The following is a 24928-nucleotide window of genomic DNA, read 5'->3' as shown; positions in this document are numbered from 1 at the left end:
TATATTTGTATTTCAAATCCTTATGTAGTAATCCTTCATATATATGCTACTCATTTCTCGGCATCTAGGTTAATATACCTTTGCAATGGCCCTTTCAGATTATACTCCTTTAAGATTCCTCTTTCTAATATGTGACTATCCTTCTAAAGAGTTGGATACATAATTGTAACTATTTTGTAATCTGATGTCTTGTTTGCTTTTCTCCTACCTTCAGGTTCCCTCCTTAGTTTCACATACATAAAAGACACTGCAAAATTGTTATTCTCCAGAGCATTTGGGATCTTGCTCCCAGGCATATGTTGTCAATTTGGCTCAAGTAAACTCTTATAAAAATTCTCCACAGGTTTGGATGTTTCTAATGTTGACAGTATATATTCATAGTCTATATAAAGTAAGTGGGAGGGAGAGTAAGGAGGGAACATTACTTACCACAAGTTTTATTGTCTTCATCAGAACCATCTGCACAGTTTAATTCTCCATCACAAAATAAATCAGTTGCAATACATTTTATAGCATCAGCACAAGGCCTTGAACCAGGCAGGCACTCTATTGAGACATTTCCTTTAGAAGAAAAGATTGGATTTTTATTGCATACTAGATTTAATTTCTTACCATATGTATAATGTTTGGATATTTATTATGTATTTTTGTCATTTAGGTTTCTACTTATAAGCATATATTTCAATTTCTACTATAAATACTTGTTTCATTTAATAAATTAACCATTTGTAAAAATTTATAACTTTACATTTTGAAAAAATGTTTCTTCATAGATGCTAAATATGAACTTTTATTTTGTTGATTTTAACCTTGATAAACCAATACTGCAGTTTTAACATATGGCCCCCACTGTTTACACCTCCTAGGATTGCTATATATGTCTTATAGGACCATTTATTGGAATGTTTTCCACATCATCTGCATTATTAGTAATCATTTCATTTATTAATAAACATATTGTTTGAAAATATTCTGACAGAACTCAAGGTTTGCATTCTGCAGAGCAAATTTGTCAATTGAAGCCATTTTATAGTAAGATATAACACTTAAAATTCCCAGCACACTGCCATATTGAGTAGTGGCAGAACCCAATGAATACTTCCTTCAGTATTTGTTTACTGCTTGGGGCAGATGTTCTGAGATTCCATGCCATACTCTTGTTAGGATCTGATCAACATGCACCTCTCAGGGTGTCCTGCCCCTCACCTGCTCCTCTTCCATATATCTACATGCAGAGAGGCAGCAAGAAACACAGCTTATTTCGAGAAATTAACTTGGAAAATTTAGGTGCAATTCTAAAAATGACATTGTTTATGCTCACTAGATAAAGAGCAATGTGAAAATTTGAATATTTTTGTCCATGATCAGAATAACAATGAAGGTTTAAAGTTTTTGAAAAATCTTTAAGCTCAATAGCATTTTTTTTTGTTATTGTTCATCTTAAAACCAGCACTGCACTGCCATCTGCTGGGTTTTACAAATATATTTTATTCTGAAATTTCTCCTAATGCTCCATGAAATTAATTGGGAAAATAAAAGTGCTTATGTCAATGAATCTACTAAGGTAATACTGAATTTGGGACATTTATGAATAGGGTTGCTGAGTATATGTACAACTAAATTAGACTTTCGTAATTAGTTCCAGTTAAAAAGGATATACACGTTGGGAAATTCAGGGATCAACTAACATCTAAAAATTGAATAGGATAAAGATCAGAGCTATTCCCAAATGACAGAATGCCCCCATTGAAGACAATAGAAAAAGTGATAAAAGTGGCATTCGAGAAATGTAAATGCACACTATCACCATTGATTTCTATGAGAAAATCACCAAGAGAGTCCCTAGTCTTTGAGTCCCTGACCCATGGAAGGTGGAGTGTCAATAGTACTCCATAAATGTTTGCTAAATAAATAAACAACAAAAAGGCTTTATTTTAGAAACTCTATGTCTCATTTTAACAGTAGTTAATAGAATTCTAAGTATTCAGTTTTGAAAAAATAGATGATGGGGTATAGCTAGGAAGGTGTACGTTTCGTCTGCTCTAATACTCCCCATGGGACTCTTACTTCCTTATGCCCCATATCTGTTCATAGTCTATTAAACTCTTTAGATACAGCTGTAAAATCACAGCGGCAGGTAATACTACTCAGGATCCTTTGATGTCATGAATGATTATTCATTCACTCCACAAGTATTTATTGTCTATTTATTTGTGTCATAAATTTTTAAGGGATGGAGTCAAAAGTGGGAGAAAGACAGAGACTCTAGGCTCATGGAACTTGGAGTTTAGTGAGAGACTGGGTCATTAACTAATTAGTTCTTTAAAAGATATTTTTAAAAGTACTATGAAAACAAGGATTGGGCAATTTGTTCCCTTTTAAAGCAGAGATTGTAAACATCTGTACAAAAACTGGATTTTTGAAGGATGCTTTAAAATGTACCAAGAAGAGAGGTATATGGGATGCATACATGGTGTGACAAGAACACGCAAACATAGAGAATGCAGATGAATCTAACTTTTCTGGATGGAAGTATGTTTGTGAACATCGTGCAAGGCAGGGAGTGTGGTGTCGAATTCTAGGGGACTTATTTTGTCCTCGTAAAATGTTAGAAATATTTCTCTATAGGCAATGGTATGAAAAGTTTTTAGATATGTGTGTGATATAACCAGTCCATGGTTCATTAACACAATTCTGGGACCAGATGGAGTGATGTGGAGAGAGGAGACAAGAGAAGCTGTTTCGATGATGAAGGTGAAAGTTGGTGAGGGTTGAAACTCTCACATTAGCAGAGGAGATGAGACATGGACTCAGTTACTATTTTACAAGTAGAATCCATGGGCTCTAGTGGCCAGATGTGCTTCTAAACAAAGGGAGGTGGAGAAGGGAGTGCTAAGAATGATCCTTACACTTCTGGAGTAGCCAGTTAAATTACTAATGGTCATTAGTTACAATAGTGAATATAAAAGAAACAGCTGGTGGGATAAGAAAATAAGTCTAGTTTGAAATATTTTGATTTGCAAGTGGAAATATTAGGAATTCTAGTGTATTTTGTACTATATTTCCCCAAACTCTGCTTTATAAACACTTTTCGGCTGCCTAGGTCAATGAAGAAAGAGAAGTTCATCGAATTGAAACTAGTATGGGAAATATAAATATAATTGTTATATAATGGTAGTACATTTTAAAATTTTATCAGATTGTATCTTTTACCTCTTTTTACACACACATATATGATGACAAATTCCAATGAAACTATTGATGAAAACATTAACTGTTACAGAAATTCACCATATGCCAGTTATTAAGAAATGACCTTCCATTCTTAAAACTAGAGCTCTTCGATTTGTGGATTACTTTATTTGCCATTTAATTCTTTAATTCCTTTTCTAAGTCTGCACTGTATTTCTCCATAGGGAATTTTAGGGAAGGAGTTAAATAATTGTATTTGAAGAGAATATTAATTGGTTCTGTTTATTAGAAGTTGGTCAAATTGCCTGAATATTAGTTACTGTTATTTTGAGTGAGAAAAGACCTGCACATATTTTGATATCTATATGGTATTTTACCTCCAGGATATTAGTTTTCTGGTATACTATGAAAACCCACCAGTAAATTTGTATTAATTGGAGTTCTGCAAATGAAAGGTTTTAATTATCCATTTATATTTGTATCATGAAGGATTCTGTATAAACTCAATGTGATTACTGCAGCATGCTCCAAAGTCATAATAATTTCTAGTGAATTGGGCTGATGAACCTCTTGCACCTGCTAGGGCAGGCTCTGTGTTTAGCGTATGGAGGATGAAAAGACTGAAATCCAGTTTTTCTTCCAGATCAGTTATAAAGGTGTTACATGCAAGATAATAATTTGAAAATCGTATTTTGGAAATCTTAAATTTTTATTTTCCCAGTTATTTAAGTGGGGGTAATAATGCTTAGTGGCCAAAGCTGTTTGGGACAAATGAAGCCCAAGAGCCTTGTAGCTTACTTGGTAGTGGAAGTAAAATCTGAATCCAAGAATGCCTGCCTTTAGAGATGAAGTTCATGTTACTACACTGTGTTGGAAAAAGTAGATATTACCTTACAGAAATTCTCATCTACTTTGATAGAACAAATTTAATCTTTGTAGTAAGACTGGGATGGTCAATCCAAAGGAAATTACAGTGAAAAGATACCTTAACAGTTCTGATATCAGGTGCATAGAAATGTCTCGAGTGCTTAGCAATATATACATGTTGTTCTCTTAAATGCAGAGAGGAAAAAAAAAACACTTAAAGTCATAATGCATTTTGGGGTCAGAAAAAGTCCCTGTGTTATAGTCCTGGGGCAATTAAATTGAGGAACGTAATTCTACACTACCTTAGTTTTTCTTTACCCAAATTTATGTTCTTCATTAAATCAGACAGTCATATTTCTTCAATCCCCAAACCCTTCCACATAGTGGAATTAATGCAAGGTTGCATTTTGTATGAGATTGAGAGGGCCCATGAGAGTGAGACTTTGTTTTTCTGCAATTATTGCCTACACAGTAAGTAACAAATGACTAGAACAAGCTGTATGCTACAAACCCTTCAAGCATTTGAACAATTGCCCAAAACAGCCCCTCTAGGTGGTCTTTAGCGGCCCAGAAATCAGTGCAACGCAACCGTGGTTCTCATCTCTCTCCTATAGAGTTCCAAATGGGTTAGTAAAACTTTATGGTAATTGGCAACAAAGGCAGTCAAACAATAGAACATAATCCTCACAGACTTTGTACCCACTATCATAGAAACATTTTCTCTGGCAGAATTTATAATAGTATTAATTCCAGGTATATGATGCATGCCTTTGTTGCTTTTTCTCAAACTCTGTCTTCCAGGCATATAAAAATGAGAATAAACTTAACATCCTTGAACAGCATATTCATAATAAATTATGGCTTGGAAACTGTGGTTCTCGAGTTTAATTGCCTCGTTCCTCTCTATAAATCTATAGCATCTACTGAATGAGAGGAATAAATGGGGAAGATGATTTGGGACTCATGGACCCAGTAAAAGAGGGAATATGATATTTTGCCACCTTCTTACCTTATTATAATTCTTTGACAACTGATTAAGGTAATTCAATAGTCTCCAGTAACAGAAAACTTCATAAAGGGAGTTTTTTGGTCAAATAAATGATCAGATTAAAATGAACATTACTGAGTACAATCATTTTTCTTCTTAACCTTGGTTTAGTTTTTAAAAATTCTTTTTTTAAAAAAAATTTATCCAACTGCATTTTTGTCGAAGTCAGAATGGGGAAGGGAGAACGGATATAACATTGGTTGTGCTTTTGCTAGCCATAAATTGAAACAGTACTGTGGTATCTGTATTCTCTCTCTTAATATAATACTATGACCACTCTCTAAGATATATGTCTTAATTATCTTTCAGGCAATAGATATAAAGTTTAAAAAGACTAGGTAGATTGCCAAGCACTACATATAGAGTAACTGGTGAAATTAGTAATGGTGGGTTCATTATACTTTTTCAATGACTGAGAATTGTATGTTACATTTTAGTTATCATTTTGAATAACAACTGCTTACACTGTGAAAGCTAAACTAAAAATATATGTAGGAAAGGAGATTTCTGCTCCACTCCTCAGGAAAGAAAAGCATGGGAAGAGCATTACCCTATGTTCTCTGTCTTCCATTCATCATTTCCTTTGGCAAAGGAAACTGGGAATATGGTTCAGACATTTCTTATATTTTTGATGGGTATGTCTGCTGGATAGTAAAAGGGGACATTTTAACTCCAAGGATTTCTTGCTTTTAGATTGATTTTTTTTTTCTTCTCCTTAAGTTGTTCCACATACGAGGTCTGTCCAGAGGTATCCAGCCATGCAATATGAAAAATAGAGGCATATGTCGAAGAGAATAAAAGATACAAGAAAAATTGTACTTAGGACAATGATGCCTTAGTCCTCTTCAAAGTAAGCATCTTGGGACCTCAGACAGATCTCCCAATCGCCATCAGCTGACCTGCCGTATTTTCCTGGATCTCATTGATACTCTGAAATCTCTTCCCTTTCAAAGGTGATTTCAGTTTTGGGAAAAGCCAAAAGTCAGTAACAGGGAGCCAAATCTGGGCTATAGGGGAGCTGAGTCACTGGGTGATTTGATATTTTGCCAAAAGACTCTGCAAGAGATGTGATGCATGAGCGGGTGTGTTGTGATGAAGCTGCCAATCACCAGTTGCCCATAGCTGCGGCCTTCTGGATCATCCAAATAGTTTCCGAGCTTCAGGCAAAATCTGATGCAGATTCAATCTTCTACTTAGTCATTTTGAATGTGACAGCCACACAGTACACATGCTCACTCATCAGGGTTTACCACCCCCATTGACAAGTACAGTGAAGTCATCATTGTTCACGAATGCACATTCCAGTCCACTATCCTTGGCTGCCAGGCCACATTGACGTCACACAAACTGTTTTCATTATATTAACAGTGGCTGAACGTCCTCCAGACAGACCTTATATTTCTCTTAGGACTATTTATATACCTAAGGCAACCTCAGTGGGTTATATGAATCACTCAATGAATCAATACACTGACACATAGAAGACAGAGAACTAATTTGAATACTTGTTGCTATCTTTCAGAGATTTGAAAATAATTTAATCAAAATATATTCAAATTATCTTTTTCCATTTACTTTTAGGCTAAACAAATTAGCAATTGTCAACTTAAAGTAATTTTTTGAAAGTGTGTTGAAAGGTGATTTTAGATGCCTTAGTCTTCCACATTGGAGAAGGGACTATGGGATAAAGAGCAGTTTTATTTTTCCATAAGTTGTGCAGCTATATGAATAACAACTAAATAGAATACCAGGCAGGCTTATCCCACCATAAAAGACCTCTATGAATTTTGAGGTGTGATGGTTTGTTTCATAAAGCATTTTAATGATTCATGTATCACTGCTTTTCAAACATCACATCAGTCCTTTTATACAAGAATTATTCAGTCTTACCCAGAAGGGTATCTACATAGAAATGTCCTCTCCTTGTATGTATATAACTGATATAAATTTGAATAACACAAAAATGGCAATGTTATTTTAAGAGCCAAAGATCTATGCAATATTGCCAGAACGGAGTTTGCTTCAAGAGATTAGGGACACATGCAGGCAATTCAACCTAATGGTTAGGTTAGGAACAGAGAGTCACTTTAGCTAACCAGCAGATAGATAAAAGAACAGTGATTACTAGAAATCCAGATAATTGTCACATCAAAGATACATACCAGGACTTGGCACAAAGTATGCATTTAATGAAAAATTGTTGAATAAATAAATTCAAGGTTACTTCGGCGCTGTTTTGACAATCAGTACTGGTGTTAGAAGGTGTGAAAAAAAAATCTCATTTAAAATAAAGTCAGAAAGCCCTCCTTGGGGAGCTCTCACACACACAACCACTCACTGTACCTTGCAGATTTTAGCAGGATTTTCTCCTTGCCTAGGAACAGGCCCAGCCAATAGCAAACCACTATGACTCAGCCAATAGGAAGTCACTATAATTCAAACTTCTGTGTCTCCCAAAGGGCTTCTTGTTTTTTAACAGTCCCTCTTAATTCCCCCCATTTTCTCTATAAAGTAACATTCTCTTGGTTTTGTCAGAGTTTGCGTGTTCCGAATTGCAATTCCTCTGGCAATTCCTCATTCTGTGTAAAATAACTGGCTATTTTATTTTTAAAGTGAACAGAAAAGAGTGCAAGCATGTCTAACTTGCATGCAGAGAGAATAATCAAAGACAAAACTTATTCCATCTGATGAAACCTACATTTTGATCCCACTGACTGTGTTCTTAGCAATAGATAAAAACCGAAGTTCTAATAGAAGGCTGGAGTGAGGTCAGATAATCCAGGCATTAGCTCAAAATATATTGTTAATTTCTGGTGAAATCTTAAGCTAAAGCTGCAAATCTTTAAGCTCTAATTTTCTTATCTATAAAGTACGGATAACATTAACTGCTGTGTTATCAGAGAATTCTCAGGAGTCTGAAATGAACCATCAGTGAAAACTTTTTTAAAATGAAAGAAATAATATTATTAAAACTGACCTGAGGTAGCGAGAGGACTGTTGGTTGTTAACTTGCCTGTAAAAATAAATGACATTGAAATAACTATTACATTTTAAATGTATTATTAGGAATTTATTGTATATTCTTCCTGTTTAACATTTAACTTGAAAGTCTTTTTTTTAAGTTACTGTGACTTATTAGTATCTTAAGAATATATGATTTGTATCTGGGTCTAAAAATACATATTTTGTTTTCATTGATCTTTAGAATTGTAGAGGGGTGATTTTCAGATTTTTAAGCATCTTGTGTTTTTAAAGTACAGAATATGACTTTTACATTATTGAAAATAATTAAACATAGGATTCATTAGTTTTGCAGTGTCTGTAGACTTAAATGTTCTGGGTTAATCTGATGTTATTTGAAATAGAGACTTGGTATATGCTTAGATCACAGGCTTTGGAGTCCAAAGGAATTGCTTTCAATTCATGAGTTTGACACTTAATAGCTGTGTGACTCTTTTAAGTGGAAAAATTATTACCTCTCTACAGGATTATTTTGAGAACTAAATAAGGTATTGTTTGTAAAATATAGTACCTAGGCCAAGTAGATATATTTTTTTTTTAAATAGAGATTTCAGATTGTGTAGAAATGGTCATGATTATGAAGGATACAAAAAAATAACATCTTTATGGTTTTATAACAAGTTTCACTTAAAATCATTTATATATAAATTTGATATTTGGGATAAATTCTGAAATTGTATATTCAAGATTTATGAGAAACAGATTTTCAGTGGGGTAAGGAGACGTGCTCAGTGATTCTAGTAGTTGACAGAGTCAGGATTAATGTTAATATCTATGACTTTAATTTAAATGATTTTTCTATAAAAGAATAATTTTACATTTTAAGATAACTCAGTTAATTCTAATTATTGATAATTTCCCAAAGTAAACTCTTCTCATAGTGGTGCGATCTTGATAAAACGAAGTGAAGTTCTAAGTTTAAAGAGCAGTAGTGACCAACTGTAGTGAGAAAGATGGGGTAAAGAAAAATGCTGAAAAAGAGCAAAGTTAACCTTAAGTCTTAGATTCTCCTTTTCAAAGTGTGCAAGACATTTTGAAATTTTCTTTCCCTCATTCCTAGTGACCTCATGAATGCTATGGTTTCACCTCTAAGAATGCATGATCAGAGTCTTATTTTGGGGTCACATAAACATGCTTTTCATTTTAAAAATCATATATATATATATAAATTTGATATTTGGGATGACATCTGAAATATTAAGAAAATTGTATTATTTACGATTTATGAAAGACAGAATTTCAGAGGGGTAAAGGGACATGCTCAGTGACTCACACACACTACATGCATACATGTATACATAGGTCTATAGAGTTTAAAATATGAAACTGGAAATGCATATCCTTGGCAGATATAACTAGGCATTACAAACTCTGCAATATTATAAACTATATTATTCCTTACCAAATGTATGCCTCCTACATTTTAATATAAATAGTAAATGTCTCAGAAAGAGCTACTGAAAAAAAAAAAAAAAGAATCCCTCCCTAATGTCATGGAGTTTGATGGTCACCAAGTTAGTTTTTAAAATGTCATATTACTGACCTGAAGTTGTTGCAGGGCTCACTGTAGGGAAATTCTCCAAAGATGCTATAATAAAATAAAGTTAATTTGAAGCTTGAACTTATAATATGCATATATTACAAAACATTGAGTGTAGTAGGAATACTCATTCAAAGGGTATCTGATCTTTTTCAGTGCCTGTTTTATCCTATGTCATGCTAACTGTTCCAATTATTATATGATTGTGATCCATTTGACAAATTTCCAAAATCTGTATATTATTTCTTTAAAATTTGCCTATGTAAAAAGTTTGCTTTATTTTAATCATTTAATAAAATATGTGTTTATTCATTATAGTTATATAGAATAATTTATATGTAAGATAGGTAATATAAAATTACACATCAGATCTTCTTAGACCTAGAACACATGGTGTTGCACTGAAGAAGACATCAAAATAATCATGCACATACCTGCTAGAAACTATTTACTGTTTGAGTATAAAGTGCTTTTCACATAAAAAAATCTGACTATCTTCTTCACCTTTCATGTTCTATGATTTTAAAAATTTATGTTTTGTTTGCATGACAAAACTATGACAACTATGTAATATATAAAGGAAGCCAAAGTATAGCTTATAAAAAACCCTCATCCAGTGTATTTATTTTTATTCAAAACTACATTTACTGAAAGTGCATTGAAAGGTGGGTTCTCTTCTACTGACCAGGTTGTTTCTTCATTTTGCATTGTCTTGTTTCTACAAGATATATAGCAAAGTTTCATAAATGATATATGGTAGATTATTGATGAAGAAAATAGCAAGGTTTATACCATATTTTCATAAAGAAGATATTTTCATGTTTATTATGTTTAGTTATACAGCATACTATGTAAAAATCCACAGTATTTGTGAAATTTTCAATCAATTGTAAAATGTACTAAATTTCAGAATTCACATGTTAGAAGTGAATATTAAATTTAAGTACTTAAAATTAAGGCTGGTATCATGTTTATAAAAAGTTTCAACATAGTTCAAGAAATTAAATATAATTTCAAGAGCATATTCTTGAGTTGATGTTGTGATGTAATTGATTGCATTCACAGTGCTTATTCTAAGTTAACTCAAATGATGTAGTTTTACTGAATAAATAAATATTTTTAAACCACAAACTTTCCTCCCTCAAATAGCCCAACTGCAAGGAGTTATTAAAGTAAGTTTGAGCATATCTGTCAGTTTATTGGCCATAGTAGATCTATAGAACCTGATGCACATTCTAAGAAATATAGCAAGAAATCAATTTTCTTGAAGGAAATTGACTATTGAAAAAAATCAGTCAACACTGTTCAAACTCTAATATAATGGTTAAGAACACAGACATTGGGGTCCAAATTGCCTGGGTCAGAAACCTTGATCCAAATCTAAATAGCTGTGTGATTGAAGGCAATTTACCAAAATTATCTGTGTTGGTTTTCTCTACAAAAGGAGGGTAGTAAAAACATCATGTAATAAGATCAATATGAGGAGTAAATGTGTTGATAGGTAACACATATGTTCTAGCTAATACTAATAGTTAACAGTAGTTTTTAGTGCGTCTGAATCAGACAACCATCTAAAATTGCCTCTGCTCTGGAAGCTGAGTTGAGGGTACCAAACCATCTGTAGAGGAGGCACTGAGAACATTAGCTGGCTTTTCACAGAACAGGTACCACAGGACACAGCAGGAGACTTAAGAGGAAACTGTGTCTGATGAACCAATGTTGTAAAGGAAAGGAATGTCCACAATTTCATATCTACTATCACAAAACTTAAACAAAACAAAACAAAAATTTTGCATTTGTTTATATATTTGATTCAGAGGCAAACCTACGTGGCCTGATCTCATTCAGCAGTAAAACTGTATTTTAACTGACATTAGGCTATTTGGGGTTTGCCTTTATTCCACTTGATGTGGATATTTGTATGTCTATTAGCTTCCTGACATCTCCAAATATCTAAATTCCAAAACATGATTGGCACCAAGGTTTACACATAAGGGATTGTGGACAGTTATTGTTTTCAACCAAAATAAGTACACAGTGAAATGGTTGTTGAAGTGAATAGAAGATGCCTAGAATGAAAAATTTAGAATAAAGTTTTGATAGGCATATAGTCTGCTGTTATTTTTGATCCCCTATACGTCTTCACCTTTGATTTATTATCTTAAAATCATTTGTCATTTTGAAAATAAAGTTTGATTAATATATAAATAAGTAACCAGGGTGAATCAAACTCATTGACCCCTCCTTTTCATTTCTCTCTTTATTTTAAGTTCTCAATTAGAGACTGGATTTGTCACTTGACTTTGTAATCTGATAGTGTCTGTGACTCAGAAACTAATGAGTCTCACTCTCTGATGCAGAATTTCTGGAAAGTCAGGGTGTGCTGAACTAATGCTAAGAATGCGATAAGACCCACAAACATTTATGCCATGCCAATATTTTTAGAACCTTTTGGATATTTGATATTTTATAAACTTTATCACTGGTGTATTTCTTCAAATATGATTCCTCTGTATATCACATTTCTCAGGTAAATGTGTTAGCTCAAGCAATAAGACATGTTCCTGAAGCTAAGGGTGATCCTATTGCGCCCTGGTATATCACTAGGATTTTAATTTCATAGCTTAATGATTCAAAGAAATCAAATAATGTTCACAGATACCTGTGATATCAATGCTGTTCAAATCAATATGGAAATTGACCAGTTGACTGGATTTATTTGCTTTAATGCCTTGAATCAGTTCTTCTTTTACATTTTCATCTGACACCCACTGGGCAAAGAAAAGGTCAAATATGACTATAATGCTGCCATTTCTGCAAAGCAAAAGGTGACACAAGAAGAAAAAGTCAGCCTTCTTCCAGTGATTTGGGCTCAAGTCCTGTAAGATTTCTTTGGAATTCTCTGTAGTTATCACCTTGTTATTCTCCATTACACCTGTGCAAGGTAGACAATATCAGGTGCAATCTTTATTTGACAGGTGGAAGAAAAAGGAATTAAAAGACTAATTTTTTTTTTCAAGAACACAAAGAGAGATCCAGAATTGAAATCTGAGTTTTCTGAGTTCCACATTAGCATACAAATTTCCAGGGCAGGCTGTTTCCCAGATTTACCTGTGCCAATTTAAACCAAATCAAATGGTTTCATGACATTTACCTTTATTTTACTGTTTGAAGGAATCGAGAGTGTGGATCTGTAAATTTCTCATACATGATTTTTAAATACAGGCAAGTCTAAAGTAGTTTTACTGAAATCAGAGAAAAATTTTCTGAGCAGTTGATGAAAACCTGATAGCAAGCTTATGGCAACTAATTTATATCTACATTTTTCTCTATTAGTAATATGAAATATCTAAAAATGCTCTATTTTAAGGATAGAAAGAAGATAAGCATACCTGGATTATTGGAGCCTTACAGGATTTTCACTCTGTAGTCAAGAGTCAGGATTATCTTGCCAACATCATCTCAAACCATAACATTAGAGTTCATGAATTATATTGCCCAAGACATCTTCCTTTTTATTTTAGTCCCTGCTCTACAGCATGCATTTAAAAAGTTTTATTCACTGGTTATTTGCTTCCAGTTTAAAGAAACAGAAAATTGAATACAATTTTGGCCCAGTAGAGATATGTGAGTGATTTTTCCTCTCCTGTCTCATTTTCTATTATATTTCCCTCATGCTCCGCTTTCAGGACACAACCATTGGGGAGACAGACTCTAGGTCTGATCTCTATTCTGTAGTCCTCAGTAAACTGGGGGTACTCAGGGTGCACTTGGATTCTTAAGAGCCAGCCTAGGGAGAGCCAAATTTTGCATGCTATCTTAGCTAGTTCCAAAATTTAGGCAGTTACGCTCATATCTTTATAATATCTATAAGTTAATGATCTTTTTGAAGGATTTTGTCAACTCCGCAAGTGCTCTTTTTCTATCTGTTCATCTATCTATCTTGATAGAACTTAGAATAAATGATATTGCATTTTTTTCCCCTCCATGACTGTATACAAGATCAAAATGTTTCTGAAAGATCATAGATGAACATTTCCACTTGGTAGTATATTCCTTCCCAATGTCTGTGCTGCTATTCAGGTTCACAGTATTGCAGAAGTGATTGCTTTCTATGTAGTTGGTTTTTCATTTTTTAAAGAAAACAGGGTACTCTGATACATAATCTACATTTTACCTCTATTAAATAATTTAAAAATCTTACAATGTTTAAGTTTCCAGTTATTTGCTTAAATCACAGTAACCAAATCTTGCAAGTAGCAATACTCCTTAGTAACTATTCAGTTAAATGTTCTCAAAATGTGCCCATGTATGGAGTCACATGCTGTCCTCGAAAAGCATACATTTTGTCACAGACACTGTTTTTATCTACCCTTTGGCACTTGTTAATTCCATGCTGGCCAATCCCTAATCTTATTTGAGGATGCCTCTCCTTTTTCTCACAAGTGGTGATGGTGTCTCCAACCTTATTAATGGGCATATGACCAGACCCTGGTCAATGAAATGTGAGCGGACAAGGATGGGAAATTCCTGGAAACCTTTTCCATATCTTATAATGGTTTATAGTGGACGACTGGCCTTCTCTGTTGAACATTATTATGTCTGTTATGCAATTGCTTGAACTGTCACGTCCATCTTGGTACCACGGGGCAAGCTATGATTGACAAACTAAATACAACAAATGAAAAAAGAAAGCACCTAAATTATTGATTATGTTACTGTTATTGTGTTACTGAATTAACCTCTGGTGAAACCTTCAAATTTCTTGTGATGACAGAAGATAAATGCTTACCATTTAAGGAACTTTTAGTTGTGTGTTCTGTTAATTGCGTTTTACAGGACAGGCTTCACCAGCTATTTACTTAAAGAGAAGCTCCAGAAAAGGGAGATTACTTTACTTTTGCACCTGATGTTGGCCAAATTGTCATTTCAGCCATAAGGAGATTGAGGTTCAGAGTAATGTACATAATTTTGTCTAGAGTTTTACAGCTAATTAGTATCAGAGATGGGAATGAAATCCAGGAGAAGATGTCTCCCAGATGTGTTTTTACACAGCAGTTCTCACTCCCCACTCCCAACACCATCTCTGACAATACAACGTATTTACCTGGATGCACATTGACAATTACCTTGCATTGTTACCAGAATTTCATAACCAAATAGATCTGGAAAATCCCTAGCTGTATTTGGGGGGGTGGGGAGGGATGAGGCTTATATATTTTATAGCCTTCATACTTTCAAGGGATAGAATCCTCCCTCTTCTCTCTTCCTCCTTCTCCTTAGCCCCTTCTTTCCTCCCCTTTTCCTTCCTCTTCTGTCTTCTTAACAACCCCCACCCCTCAAATAGTTAAATGAACAGGATTAAATATGATTAAAATAAAGTTCTACTTTTGACTAAATCTGAGTTTTCTCTTTATGTAATTTCCACATGTTTAATTTGACTGAACACTTGCTTTTATTTTTCTAAGGAAGTAGAAGTAAGATATTTTTGATAGAGAAAGTACAAATCAGAAATTTTTTTTCACTGAGTTGAAAGTAACTGGATTAGTTCATCCTCAGGCATAAAACTCCTTTGTATGAAAGATGTGTTTTCTTACTTGTGAATTATACATTGCATTTAATAATTTATGCTTTGCAAGGACAGGAGTTACAGGTCTTATATCCACATATAGTTGTATTCTTTAAAATATGTTTTATTATTCAGTGTAAATGTTGAGATAAAAGAGATATATATTAGAAACCAGAAAAACCATAAAAAACATTTGTGTTTCACCTAATAAAAATGTTAAAGCTGTTATTTTAGTAGTTTAGTAATGATCTCTATATCACTGCTCTGTGATTGATTTTATTTATTAAGGTAAATGGCAATTTTCATTTCAAAGTACTTGTTCCAGTAGAATATCTGAGTTTTTTTTAAAAGCAGATAAATCCTGTCATTGTACAGAAAGCCTGTGTGCAATAAATCAAAATGTTTCTTATCTTTTATTTTCTTTAATGGTACTGATAACCTCTAGGGTTGCTGAGTAAACAAAAGTCTTCTTTACTAACTTTGTGACTCATCTGTGCTCAAAGGGCACAATAAGCTACTATCACCACAGAAGGTAAACAGCACTTTATTAAAAGAATCAGCTGCTAAGTGCTCTATGAGTCAAAGCAATTTCCAAAAAGCAGAGTAACAGAGAGTGTTCCTAGAGGGGAGTCAACCATTTGTCTGACCTGCAGACTTTAACCAGGGGGCAGGAGTTGACTTAAAGTGAGAAAAGATAGGTTAATGACTAATGGTTTCCCTAGTGCTATAATTCAACAATATACAGATGTAATGTGAGTTTAATTAAAATCAGTAACAGAAGAGAAAGGATTTTTCAAGGATTTTTAGATGCATTTTTCACAGTGAGTGTGAATATTGTTAGTTAGTTGAGACATCAGTTATTTGTTTTTTGATTTTATCAGGTAGAGTTTAAAATTCAAAAAATTTATAAAGGTAATTAGGAGTCTGCCACTTCTCCTCTGAGTGAAATATGCCATTTTATATGTGATTATTTATAGTAAATTAAACGTTTGCTTGTTACTCTCTTTCCTGCTTCAGAATTTCTTTTCTTATTCTCTCAATCCCCCTAAGTATCAACCTTCAATTTATCTTACAGATATTTGTATAAAATTCCTTTGCATCTTTCAAAAACTCACTTCTGATTTAAAAGTAATCCAGATACAACTAAGGGAAGGATTTCTACACTGATGAAGTATATTATTTGAGAATCATTATAAAATATGTATCAAGGTTTAGGGACTATATTGGTCTCCTAGGCAGCTATAAAGAAGGAGAAAAAATTTCTCAGCTGAAATAATTTACAGTTTCAAATATGGTGATTTTAGCATCCAGAGAAATAAAACATTATTTATTAAATATTAAAGGAAATGCTGGGGTTTTGATAACTCACCAGATCTCCCTCTGTATAAAAGTCTATATTTAGCAAATTTTCCCAACCTAGTAAAACTAACGTTATCCAGCCTATTATAATATGTAAGCATGAAAAGTTCCATTAGGAAAACTATCCTAATAAACTCTGCAATGGCTATTGTGCTTTGTATAGATTTCAGTGGGCAGAACCCAGTGAAGGAGAGGCTGGTACCTTACATAGCCCTCCTCAAAGAACGTTAACACCGTAGAGAAATAATTCTGAATTTATGCTAAATGCAGAGCTCCACACTCAATTCCCTACTAAACTGAAGAAGGGAAATCAGTTCCACTCACTTCAAAGTAGACAAGTAGCTTAAAGTTAAAAAAAAAAAAAAAAAAACCTTGCATGCAAGGTTTTATCTCCATAGAATAAATATTGAATAACTATTTTAAAAATAGCACTTGGAGAAAGACAAGTTAATCTTTTCTACGAGTCCACATTATCTCCTTCTAGTCGGATATTGGGCCCATAAAAGAGGCTACTATCAGAGGCAATAGGCCTGGAAAACAGGAGGAGGAGCGTCTGTATTGCAGATAGGTATGAGGGCAGCAGGTGAGGGGAGAGCTGACTGGGCACTGGGCTAAGATGTCATGAAAATACAACAAAATAAAGGATGAGTGTAGGTAGGTAAGTGAGAAAGAAGAAAAGAAAAAAAGAAAGAATGAATGAATGACAGAGAGAGAGAGAGAGAGAGAGAGAGAGAGAGAGAGAGAGAGAGAGCGAGAGAGAGAGAGAGAGAGCGCACATGCTCTGGGGAGAGAAAAAATCTAAACTTGTATTTTTGTTTTTTTACCAGAATGGCTTCCGTTTTCTTCTCCGCAAGTAGTCTCCACCCGTGCTTCTCTGACCGTGCCCCGCATCTTCCACCACACCTTCCATGACCCACCTTTTCAACCCGAGGGGGTTCTTTAAAGCATTAACACTGCTGTGCTTCTGGAGAACTCATTTAGAACTTGTTTAAAATTAAAATTCTCTTCTCACAGAAAGTTAAAGCCAAAGTGAGAGGACACCTTTTCATCTCTATAGGACATGGGTTAAAGGAAAACATGCAACACCTAACAGAGTACTCAATACAGCAAAACCAGGTATTTCATAAATAGCTCATTCATCAGCGAGGACTTTAGAGAGCATGTACTCTGAGCCAGATGTTAACTAGCTTCTGAAAATACAGATATCAAAGACACATTCCTTGCCCTGAGGGGAATCATAGTCTAATAAGCAGACAGACAAACTGACAATCACATTATATTATGGGGACTGTTACTTTATATGTAGGTACAAGGTACTAACACAGACTGGACTGCCAGGTTAGTATCCCCTGAGGAAGTGACAGGGACTGGTTCTTAATGGCATGTGGGGATAGATCCTATGGAGAGATGCAATATATAATGAGGAAGAAAGGAGGGTCCAGGCAGTGGAAAAGTAAGCTGGTTGCTTTTGAGACCTCACAGGTAAAACGGTACAGTTGCTGCTGAAGCCTATGGAGGGTGGGTGGGAAGGACAAACAGAAGGCAAGAAATGAGTGAGTTTCCGAGGCGAAACCCCAGAAGAGTACCTGCATTTAGGATAACCACACTGGACAGTCTTCACGTATTTGAAGGAGTGAGATAGGAAGATAGAGATATTTCTGTTCTATAAAAACAACTACAACTAGGATCAGTGGGTGAAAGCCAAAGAATTGAACACTTGGTTGAGAGCAAGAAATAATTTTCTAGCAATTGAAGTTATACAGAAAAATAAATATAACAGAGTAATGATAATGATGTTCATAGTGACATCGGAAATAGGTTCCTAATTTTTAACAAATATCTTCTCATGAGGAAATCTGTTTTGAGCAGTATAAATCTCTTTTCCTGGATGAGAATGAACTTCCTTCCGAGGCTGTGGGCATTCCAAGCCAAAGTAGACAAGCAAAGGCTAAACTACATCAGTTAAATTTTTTTTTTCTCCTGCATACCTGAAATACAAATTGTACAGGGGTAGGCAGAAGTGGGTTTAGACTTGCATTTTGACATTCTTTTGTAATATGATTATTGTAATAATCATAACTTGCAGGTCTTTTTGTATATGAACAACTATAAACCTACTTTGCCCACCCCTGTGTATACAACTGCTTAGTAACAATAGATAGTACATCATAAGTTATGTACATTTATTAAATGGTGAATGGGTAAAAGTAAAATGAACATCTATTTGTGTTTTACAGGTAGTGACTTTGCATTGTCAGGAAAAAATACAATGAGGCCACTGTTCCTTGGTCTGGAACTCTCATATTGGGATTTCATTTGAAGTTGTAGGCTTGGAGCTTTCTCATTGTCATCCTCCCTGACTGGGATAGCTATCTTCCATTGCAGGGCCCTAGCAACCCCCAAACTAACACTTATTTACCTCCCAGGTGAAACAATATGTGAGATGGACATTGGTAACTGAGGTCTGTCGCCATCAGCCCAGCTTACCTAAGGGTTTGAGTGGCCTATGTCAGGGTCCCCACCCTTATCTTGACTTGCATTGCTTGGTCTTTTTCCTGTCCCAGTCTCTTTATCTCCCATTTAAAATGGCACTTCCTTTCTTGAACTTTCTTCCTATTAACTTAGTTTTATAGATTCTAACTGGCATGATAATTTTCTGCTGAGTCATACCCTAATTCCTCAGGCCTTTTGGTAATTTGTAGTGAAGAAAACTCCTGATACAAGTATTCATTATAGAGTTATATCAGGATCCCATTAATCTAAGATTCACTTATTTATTGAGCACTTGCTTTATTCTAGGTACAGCCTTTTGGCCTCTGGGTACAAATGAACAGTCCTTTTCTTTTACGGCTTAAAATGCAAATGAAGTATAATAACCAAGTTACTTCCACATGTTCATAGCAAATCAGACATTCTATTTGTGTCTCCATACATTTGAACTCAGCCCCCTCCATGTGTCTCTGCAAGATTTTACTCTCAGGAGAAACATATTAATGTAAGATCTATTATTCAGTTATTATTATTACTGGCCACTTATATGAAAGCATATCAATCCCCATAACAATGTTGAAAATTTTAAATATTCCTTTTTCTCCTAAAAGTGGTGACATTATTTTGCAAATGTGAGGAAATAGATCACTCTTTTGTGACTTCGTGCTTCCTTTCTACCAGTAGAACAATTTTGAGCCATACTCACTCAAATCGTAAAATTCGTGAGTTTTTGTACTCATTTTTCAGATTACTTGATTGAAAGATCTCATCTATCTAAAAAATGAAAAAGTTAAATAAAAACATATTAAATTTAAGATTTAAAGTTTTGTTTAGAAATTTAAATTGTAATCTTAAAGTTTTGCTTAGAACTGCATTGGAGGCAATATCCTTCTCTGGGGTAATCAGGCTCACATATTTAAATATCCTGGGCATATTATATTCATTTACTAATTTTTTTAAAGTAAGAAAACAGAATCCATGGAACTTTTGACAAGTAGGTAGTGAAGCTATGTAATGAAATTTTAAACCAGCTGAAGAGAGACAGTCTCTTACCATTTGCTGAAGGTCAAAAGCAAGAATTTTGAAATCCACTGAGACTTTGTCTTGCAAATTAGGATTATATGTAGCTCCTGATGTTATTTTCAGTATTCCTCTGGCTTCATAATTTTTTCCAACTACTGCATCTAAACAAATTAATAAGAAATAAAGCACTTAAAATGTGAATTATAAGAGAGACTATGCACATTCTGGTTCAGATATGAAATTCTTGCTTCATGTGTTTGTGCTGAGGTTTTTTGCTTTTTCTTTCCAGTCCTCATGTTTTACAATCAGTTGCTTTTTCTTCCTTATCTCATTGTTTTAAAAGATTAAAAATTAAACTTCTCCTTTAGACTATTAATTTTTTTTCTATTCTTTCAAGTCTAACCCACACTGTGTTTTCAAGTTTTGTTTTGTTTTGTTTTGTTTTTTACTATTGAGATTCTTTATGGCAATACAGGGATGATCAACTTCCACCAATTACAGGAACTGATTCAAGGAAACATGGTGAGAACTGGACCATTGCAAGTTTTGTAGTTGCTTTCAGTTACTTTTTGGACACCTTGCATCCAGGGCCACTGCTGATTTTCTACATGTGAATGCTATGAAGATTTCATTGTGTGCGTTACTTTGAAACATACCTTTGAAACTACTTCTTCACTCTAATAATTATAAAATGGACATGTCTGACCTTTTGCCATTAGATGGTGAATGTTGTTATTGGGAAAGTTATTGAGAATGTTGCAGAAAATATATTATCCCAATATTAAAAAATTTAAAGGGAAATGCTCACAAATTGAATATAAATGTGGGTACTAAAATGTGCAATTAAGTCCTGCATAATGCTTTCATCAGTATATTTTCTTTGATATATATTTTTATTTAAAATGAATTGTTTAAACTAAAACTTACACAATGATGAAATCATAATAAATGTAATAATCATGATACATAATTCTCACATTGACATGGTATGACAAGAAGCTTCTTCTTCTTGTTCCTGATGAGAAAACTGGAGCTTAAATTCACTAAGAATATTTCCCAAACTAATAGAGGTCACAGGTAACAGATATGGAATTTGGGCATAGAATTGACTAACTTTAGAAGCCAGAATATATTATATACTAACAAATTTCTGGGTCAGAAGAAGCATTAGTAATAAAATTTTAAACAATAAACATACATTTAGTTTAAATAGTTATCATTGCATATTTGATGTAACATGTTATTTATACTATTTTATTTTTTAAATACTCAAAATTACATTTAGATTTGCATGCTTAAATGTGAGAGATAAAAAAAAAATTGAGACAAGAAAAGACAAGGAAACAGCATTTTTGACCAAGATGGAGACTTAGACACGTTGCATCTCCTTCCACAACTAAGAAGGAATACAAGTACCTCAAAACTAGAGACAACCAGAAGTTCCAGAAAATTGAGCTGCATGGAAGTCCAACAAAGATATAAAGAAGAAATAATCTCCCAGACAAGTAGGAGGGGCAGAGCCAGGGCAGAGAGGACGTAGTGTGGTGGCGGTAGCAGCGGTGGCAGTGGTAGGCTGGCAGAAAATGCAGTCACACATTTTAAAAAGTCAGGAGAGACACCTGGGGAGCACTCCCAGCACCAGAACAGACCACGCAGCTCATGGTCCCAGCACCAGGGAAAATCAAGACTCTTTGCTTCTGACTGTGCAAACCAGTGTGGGTTGGGGTGGAGAAAGAAACTGCCAGTCTCTCAGCAGAGTCTGCTTGTTTAAAGGGCTCCCACAGTCCTAGAATGTCTGCAGACCCACCCACTCTGGGAACAACAGCCAGGGTAACAACTAGAGAGGAGCTGGTCCCATACAAAGTGGGAGAAGAGCCTGGAAAAGGGGCAAGTGCTGAGCAAGTGACATTGTTCCCTCTCAGACCCCTCCCCCACATACAGCGCCACAACATGCTGAAACAGGTCGCCCTCGACTGATGAGAACTTAAGGCTCTGCCCCTTACAACGTAATGGGTTTGACAGCTCTACCTAAGACACAGAGGCAAACAAACACAGGAGCCTGTCAAGATGCAGAGACAGAGAAGTATGGCACAAAAGGGTGAACAGATCAAGGTTCCAGTGGGAGAACTAAGCAATGAAAAGATAGCCAACCTAAAAAAGGAGGAGATAGCCAACCTAACATATGTAGAGCTCAAAACACTGGCGATAAAGATGCTCACAGGCTTGATAGGTATGCTTAACTACAGCAAACGCATAAGAGAAGAAGTGAAGGCTATCCTAAATGAAGTGAAAGAAAATCCACACAAAACCGATGGTGAAAGAAAGGAAACCAGGGTTCAAATCAATGATTTGGAACATAAGGAGGAAAACAACAGTCAACCAGTACAGAATGAGAAAACAAGAATTGAAAAAAATGAGGAGATGCTTAGGAACTTTTGGGACAACTTTAAACACGCCAACATCCAAACCATAGGGGTGCCAGAAGGAGAAAAGGAAGAGCAAGAAATTAAAAACTTATGTGAGAAAATAATGAAGGAAAACTCCCATATTTGGTGAAAGAAATAGACATACAAGTCCAGGAAGCAGAGAGAGTCCCAAAAAGCTAGACCTAAAAAGGACCACACCATGACACATCATCGTTATAATTCCAAAGGTTAAAGATAAAGAGAGAATCTTAAAAGTAGCAAGAGAAAAATAGAGAGTAACCTACAAAGGGGTGCCTATAAGACTCTCAGCTGATTTCTCAAAGGAAACTTTGCAGGCAAGAAGGGACTGGCAAGAAGTATTCAAGGTGTTGAAAAACAAGGACTTAACAACTAAGATTACTCTACCCAGCAAAGCTATTATTTAGAATGGAAGGGCAGATAAAGTGCTTCCCAGACAAGGTAAAGCTAAAGGAGCTCATCATCACCAAGCCATTATTATATGAAATGTCAAAGGGACTTACTTAAGAGAAAGAACATCAAAATTATTAACATTAAAATGACAACAAACTTACAATTATCAACAACTGAATCTAAAAAATTACAAAATCCTACTAAGCAAACCAAAATAGGAACAGAATCATAGGTATGGGGATCATTTGGAGGGTTATCAGCTGGGAGGGAGAAGGGGGAGAAATGACGAAATGGTGCAGGGATTAAGAAGCATAATTGCTAAATACAAAATAGACAGGGAGAGGTTAAGAATAATATAGGAAAGGGTGAAGCCAAAGACTGTATATGCACGACCCATGGACATGAACTAAGGGCAGTGGGATTGCTGGAGAGAAGAGGGGTGCTGGACAGAGGGGAGCAAAGGGGAAAATAATTGAAACTATTGTAACAACATAATCAGTAAAATATACTTAAAAAAAAAGGAAACCTGTAATGAATTGGAGAATAAGGAAGCATGATAACTAAGTCTTTTATAGAACTCTGTATTGGATCCTCAACAAATAAAGGACATTAATGGAAAAACTAGTGGAATTTAAATAAAGTGTGCAGTTCAGTTAGTAAAATTATACCAATGTTAACTTCTTGACCATAACAATTGTGCTCTGAATATACAGGATATTGTAATAATTTTAATTTAAACAAGTTACTTAAATTCTCTGTCTCTGATTCATTACCTATGAAAAGAAGGTAACTCATACATTTGTTGTAACAAGAGAATACATTTGAAGGTCCTTGAAAAGCTTTTAGTAGATATAATTTAGCTGTAAATAATAATTACCTCTTCTTATTTTTTCTGCTTATCATAATTTGGTACCTAGGCAGGTTCGGATTTTTATAATTCTCCATTTGCATCCACACTCCTTTATATTATTGCAATAAAAGTTGTTAGGTTAACAAAGAAATAAAGATATCACTCTCTAGAAATAAACAATACTTTTCTTTAACTTTGTTGATTTATCAACTTGTCAACAATATTTTCACATGTTTATGATTTAAATTCTATCAGAATTAACCCACAGGCTATAAAACCCACTGTGTTAGATGTTGAAACTAAGAAAGATATTTAACAATTTTTATTTAAACATCTTTCATGTTTGAATTCTGAATTAAGTTTCAAATCATAGGTCAAGTACATTTTCTCTCATTCTTTGAAGTAAACTACAACAAAGCATCTGAGACAGCATAAATAGCTTGTCCTCAAAGCACAGCAAGGAGTACAGTATACTGACGGGCGACTGGGATTAGCGTGGGTGCATTCACCTGAGAGTGCATCCAGGAGTCAGCTTACCTTTTTCTGATCCCTTGATTGCCAGCCAGGACACTGCAATTAACCCAGCGCAGAGAACCACCAAAATGGCAAAGAGAGCTGCAAACGCAATTTCATAGGTGCTGAGAGGACGCTCTGAAGGCACACTTCTTTTTGCCACCATTTTTGCCTTCTGTAGGTATGCTGATCTAAACACTGTGAGAGGATAGAAAAACCTGCACCAACTGGAGAGAAAAATCTCAAATGTTCAAAAATGTTTTGGAAAATAACACAGAAGTCTACACTAGTATTACTAGTCAGTGTAGACGCATTGTGTGTGCTCTGGTGGTAACACTATGTCTCTATACATTAAGTAGATTTAAAAGGGCAGTTAATCTTTAAGAAGATATAAAAGAGCAAAGAGATACCTAGAGTTGTAAATGTTAATCATCTGAACAGGCCATTTGTCAAGATGAATGAAATTAAATGCATGTTGTAAACAAAAATGATACTTTATCATTTTGAAAACCATTTGGAAAAATATAAAATTCATATTAGACAAATTAGTCACTAGGCACATGCATTTGATATGTAGAGTTCTTAACAGATCAACATTCTATGCTGTGACTCAAATAAT

General features: G+C 34.6%; 1 protein-coding gene across 1 annotated transcript in view; it reads right to left on the bottom strand.

The window, feature by feature from the left end:
• The window catches only part of TMPRSS15 (transmembrane serine protease 15), a 114401-nt gene extending 89787 nt beyond the window's left edge, over positions 1–24614 (bottom strand). Inside the window, exons 1-7 of the mRNA XM_090270433.1 lie at positions 24334–24614; positions 20140–20270; positions 19793–19860; positions 12331–12482; positions 9672–9716; positions 8085–8120; positions 430–561 (exon numbers count right to left, since the gene is read on the bottom strand). Of these exons, the coding sequence (XP_090126559.1) occupies positions 430–561; positions 8085–8120; positions 9672–9716; positions 12331–12482; positions 19793–19860; positions 20140–20270; positions 24334–24475 (706 nt within the window). The 5' untranslated portion in view covers positions 24476–24614. The remainder of the gene's footprint in view (positions 1–429; positions 562–8084; positions 8121–9671; positions 9717–12330; positions 12483–19792; positions 19861–20139; positions 20271–24333) is intronic.
• Between the last annotated feature and the right edge of the window lie 314 nt (positions 24615–24928).

This window comes from Furipterus horrens, unplaced genomic scaffold, assembly GCF_987537825.1.
Source record: "Furipterus horrens unplaced genomic scaffold, mFurHor1.1.pri manual_scaffold_1, whole genome shotgun sequence".
Taxonomy (NCBI): Eukaryota; Metazoa; Chordata; class Mammalia; order Chiroptera; family Furipteridae; genus Furipterus; species Furipterus horrens.
This window is presented reverse-complemented; position numbering and strand designations above follow the sequence as displayed.